This window comes from Nicotiana sylvestris, chromosome 2, assembly GCF_000393655.2.
Source record: "Nicotiana sylvestris chromosome 2, ASM39365v2, whole genome shotgun sequence".
NCBI classification, from domain to species: domain Eukaryota; kingdom Viridiplantae; phylum Streptophyta; class Magnoliopsida; order Solanales; family Solanaceae; genus Nicotiana; species Nicotiana sylvestris.
In genome coordinates, this window is record NC_091058.1 from 162,657,792 (window position 1) to 162,662,307 (window position 4,516).

At 35.9% G+C, this 4,516-nt stretch overlaps 1 protein-coding gene across 1 annotated transcript; it reads left to right on the top strand.

Annotated features, from left to right (window-relative positions):
* Positions 1-2,226: 2,226 nt before the first annotated feature.
* On the top strand, positions 2,227-2,889 carry LOC138885894 (uncharacterized). The gene is made up of 2 exons (XM_070166890.1): positions 2,227-2,438; positions 2,532-2,889. Exons 1-2 carry the CDS (start codon positions 2,227-2,229, stop codon positions 2,887-2,889), a joined length of 570 nt encoding a protein of 189 aa, XP_070022991.1.
* The last annotated feature ends 1,627 nt before the right edge of the window (positions 2,890-4,516 follow it).

Here is a 4,516-nt window from a genome sequence, read left to right on the forward strand (position 1 = left end):
TTTGGACCTAAAACACAATCCTATGGCGTTATTACATGAATTAAGACTGGAAATTTAAGAAAATCATGGACTAAAAATGGAGGTTAGGGCTTGAACTTAAGAGAGCTAAGATTCGGGATTTGAGGGGTCAATTGAACTCCGATTCGTGATTTTTATATGTATGAACTCGTGGCGAGATAAGGAATCTAATGATGTAAAAAATTCTGAGTTTCGAGAAGTGGGCCTAGGGCTCGGATTTTGCCAATTTCGGGATTTTTAATATTTTTCGATTGTTTTCGATTGGGTATTGTTCCCTTAGCCTATTGTGACATATTCATTGTGGTTTTGGTCAGATTCGACGCACGAGGAGGCCGATTTGAGAGGCAAGGGCATAGCAAGCTAGAGTTTTGGCCGGCTTAAGGTGAGTAATAATTGTAAATAATGTCCTGAGGGTTTGAAATATCGGATTGCACAACGTAGTTCTATATTGAGGTGATACACGCGCTTAATGGCGGGCACGGGGTCATTTACTATTGGGGATGGTGACTTGGTCCATCTAGATTGATGTTTTTACCGTGTATTTGACTGAGACTTAATTGTTATTATCATGACTTGGGCTTATTGCCATATTTGGGCTTCATACCGACTATTTGAATCCTTCGTGGACTTTTATCACAGTTTCCTCACTATTTTGACATACTACTTGAACTCAGTCCTATTGATTTACACTGCTTTACAAACTCAGCCACTTTTACTTGAATTTGAGACTTAAATGATCTTTCAAAATGTTGTTTGGGCTGAGTACTACTGTTTTACTTATGCCCAAGGAGCTTGTGATGATTTCTGGACTGAGTGAGGCCGAGGGCCATATGTGAGGACATGCTGTGTGATATGAGATACTTTCTATGCCACGAGATAGCTTGAGTGATGTGAGGCCGAGTGATGTTGCCACGAGGTGGCTTGATATAGCGCTTGGGCTATAAGGGGCCCCTCTAGAGTCTGCACACCCACAGTGAGCGCGGGTACCCATATGATTGAGAGTGAGCCCGAGGGGTTGATACTATGCTGAGTGACTGATAGTGAGCCCGAGGGGCTGATACTATTCTGAGAAAGTTACATTGTGCCCGAGGGGTGGATTTCTACTTGTTATTTAAATGTCAAATTACCTGTTTTACTTGGTTTTAAGGGATTCATACTGATTTCTCACTGTTTCACTGCCTTAAATGATTTTTACTGCTTTAATATAGAATTAGTTTGTGCCTTTACGTGTTTCATGCTTTCAGTCATTATTTATAATTATTACTCAACTGGGTCGGAGTACTCACATTACTCCTTGCACCGTGTGTGCAGACTCAGGCATAGCCGAGTCCGCACCTGAGCACTGATTCCTTCCATACTAGGCCGCGATTTGGAGTTACGAGGTAGTTGTTGACGTCCGCAGCCCCTTGTCTCCCCTATCCTCTATCATTTATGTTTTCTTCAGACTATTGTATCGGATTCCATACTTTGTAGACTTAGAGCAGATTCTGTAGTAGCTCATGACTTGTGGCACCCCGGTTTGGGCTGTGTCGGGATGGTTTCCCTTTTGTTATTATTGTTGTTTTCGCAATTATGGCTATATTAATCATGTTTTAGACTTGTTTATGTTAATTAATTGTTTAAAGAGGTGTTTCATTTGTTTTGGCTGGACTTGTCTTCACGAGAGGCGCCATCACGACCGGGTTCGGGAATTGGGTCGTGACATATTCATAAGTGAGGAATCAAGCTTGTTAAAATTGACCTTTGTGTATATATAGGGTAAGGGCTAAGGAGTTTTCAGCTTTTGTTATGATAAATATCACATTATGTTGGATGTCTACTCTTCTTCCATGATTTTCATCTCAAATGTTTAATGACATATTCAATGACATATTTTGTATGTTCAATGACATATTCCATGACATATTTTCTTCACCTTTTATGCCTATATAAAGGCCTTGTAATAGATAGAAAAATACACACAATTGAAGAAGAAATAAGAATCTCTCTTCCTCTCTTTCTCTCTATATCTCTTAGTTTGTTTTTGCTTGTTTATATTGTTATTTTGGGTTATATTTTATAACATATTATCAGCACGAGGCTCTACCATCTCAAGAAGATCTTTGAGAAAATTAAGGTATAATTTTTCTCAAATTTGTATTTTTTCTAATTATGTCTGATATTATGAAAAGAAAGTTCGTTGCCCTTGAAATTTCGGGCAAGAACTATATGACATGGGTATTGGATGCTGAAATCCATTTAAATGCAATGGGTCTTGGAGACGCCATTAAAGATAAAGATAAGGCATCTACCCAAGACTGTGCTAAGGCTTTGATTTTCTTGCGACATCACCTTAATGAAGGGTTAAAAATTGAATATCTCACAGTGAAAGATCCACTTGTTTTGTGGAATGGTTTAAAGGAAAGATATGACAACTTAATGTTGGTCACTCTTCCACAAGCACGATATGATTGGGCTCATCGTAGGCTCCAAGACTTTAAGTCTGTTTCTGAATATAATTCTGCTATGTTTAGAATTACTTCTAAATTGAAACTCTGTGGAGATAATATCAGTAACTATGATATGCTTGGAAAAATGTTTACAACGTTTCATGCATCCAATATGGTCTTGCAACAGCAGTACCGAGAGAAAGGCTACACAAAGTACTCTCAGTTGATTTCTCTTCTACTTGTGGTTGAACGAAACAATGAATTGCTTATGAGAAATCACGAAAATCGACCCACTGGGTCTACACCATTGCCTAAAGAGGATGAGGTGTATTCCCATTATGCTAATCGTGGAAAAGGTCGTGGCCATATTCGTGGTCGTGGCCATGGCCATATCCAAGGAAGAAATTTTTCTGGTGTTAATCATCATCCTACAAAAAAATAACTTCCAAAAATGGAAAAGGAAAGATGAGAAGCGAAACGCAAAGGATTCAGAAACTAAATGCTATCGTTGCGGTGGAAAAGGGCATTGGGCAAAAATTTGTCGCATACCAAAATATTTGGTTGAGCTTTATCAAGCATTTCTGAAGAATAAAGGTCCTGAAGCCAATCTTGTCTATGACAATAAATTTGACATCACCCACTTGGATGTGGCAGATTGTTTTGATCACCCTCATGAAAAAATAAATCACTTGATCGGTGATGGATCTGTGGTTAGAGATGATTAAGCAATTTAATTTTTATGCTTTCCTATTCGTAGTATGTAATGAATAAACATCTCGTAATTTTTATTGCACTTTATAACTCTTCTTATGTAGTTCTTAAGAATATTTTTATTTCCGAATTTTTATAAATTTCACAAACAAGGAGTAATATTCTATTAATTAGTATTCTAGTCTCATTAATCTTTTAACGATTTTAACTTTCCTTTACGTTGCTTTAATTCTCTTTAAGAAAAGATTTACAAGCACCCTGGAACAACTTTTGTTACTTCACCTTCAATTGTTTTTTTTGTAATGAGTATGTTCTTTTCTTACACAGATCAATTATTTTTCATACAATGTGCAGGAAAATGCAAATAATTTATACATGTAAATAAATTTGTTGTAGTTGTATTAGTTATATGTATACTTGTATTATTGTTTTTGCATAATTATTTGAATAATAATTAGAATTTGCCAGAAAATGCATTAAAGGCTGCTATTGAATTATTAGTTTAACTTTATTTCTTTTTCATTTTTCTCTAAAAATACTAATATTTATTCATATACTTATTTTGTATGTCTAACTATGGGAAGCAAATATGGATATCTTTCAAAGCAAACTTGGATCAAAGTTCAATTGTAAAAGTATTTGCTTAACTGATTCATGTACGACACATACAATATTCAAAGAGAAGAAATATTCTCTCATTTAAGTATGTGTAAGGCAGATATTACTATAATTTCTGGTAGTAGTAATCTAATTGAAGGCTCTGGAAGAGCTACTATAACTCTCCCTAAGGGAACAATAATTATCATAGAGAATGCAATGTTCTCCTCCAAGTTCAAGAGGAACTTGTTGAGTTTTAAAGATATCCGCAGAAATGGATTTCATATTGAGACAATAGATGAGAATAATATGGAATATCTCATCGTTATCAAGAATGTCTCTGGCCAGAAAAGAGTTATTGAGAAGTTCCCATCTTTATCTTGTGGACTGTATTGGACAAAAATTAGTGCAATAGAGGTGCATTCTACCTTAAACCAAAAGGTTACTACTTCCAATATTTTTGTACTTTGGCATGATCGATTGGGCCATCTTGGATCAATTATGATGAGACGAATCATAGAAAACTCAAATGGGCATCCATTAAAGAATTTGAAAATTCTTTTAAATAATGAATTTTCTTGCACTTCTTGTTATCAAAGCAAGTTAATTATAAGACCATCACCAACAAAGGTTGGGATTGAGTCCCCTGCATTTTTAGAACGTATACAAGGGGACATTTATGGACCTATTCACCCACCTAGTGGGTCGTTTAGATATTTTATGATCTTAATAGATGCATCTTCTAGATAGTCTCATGTATG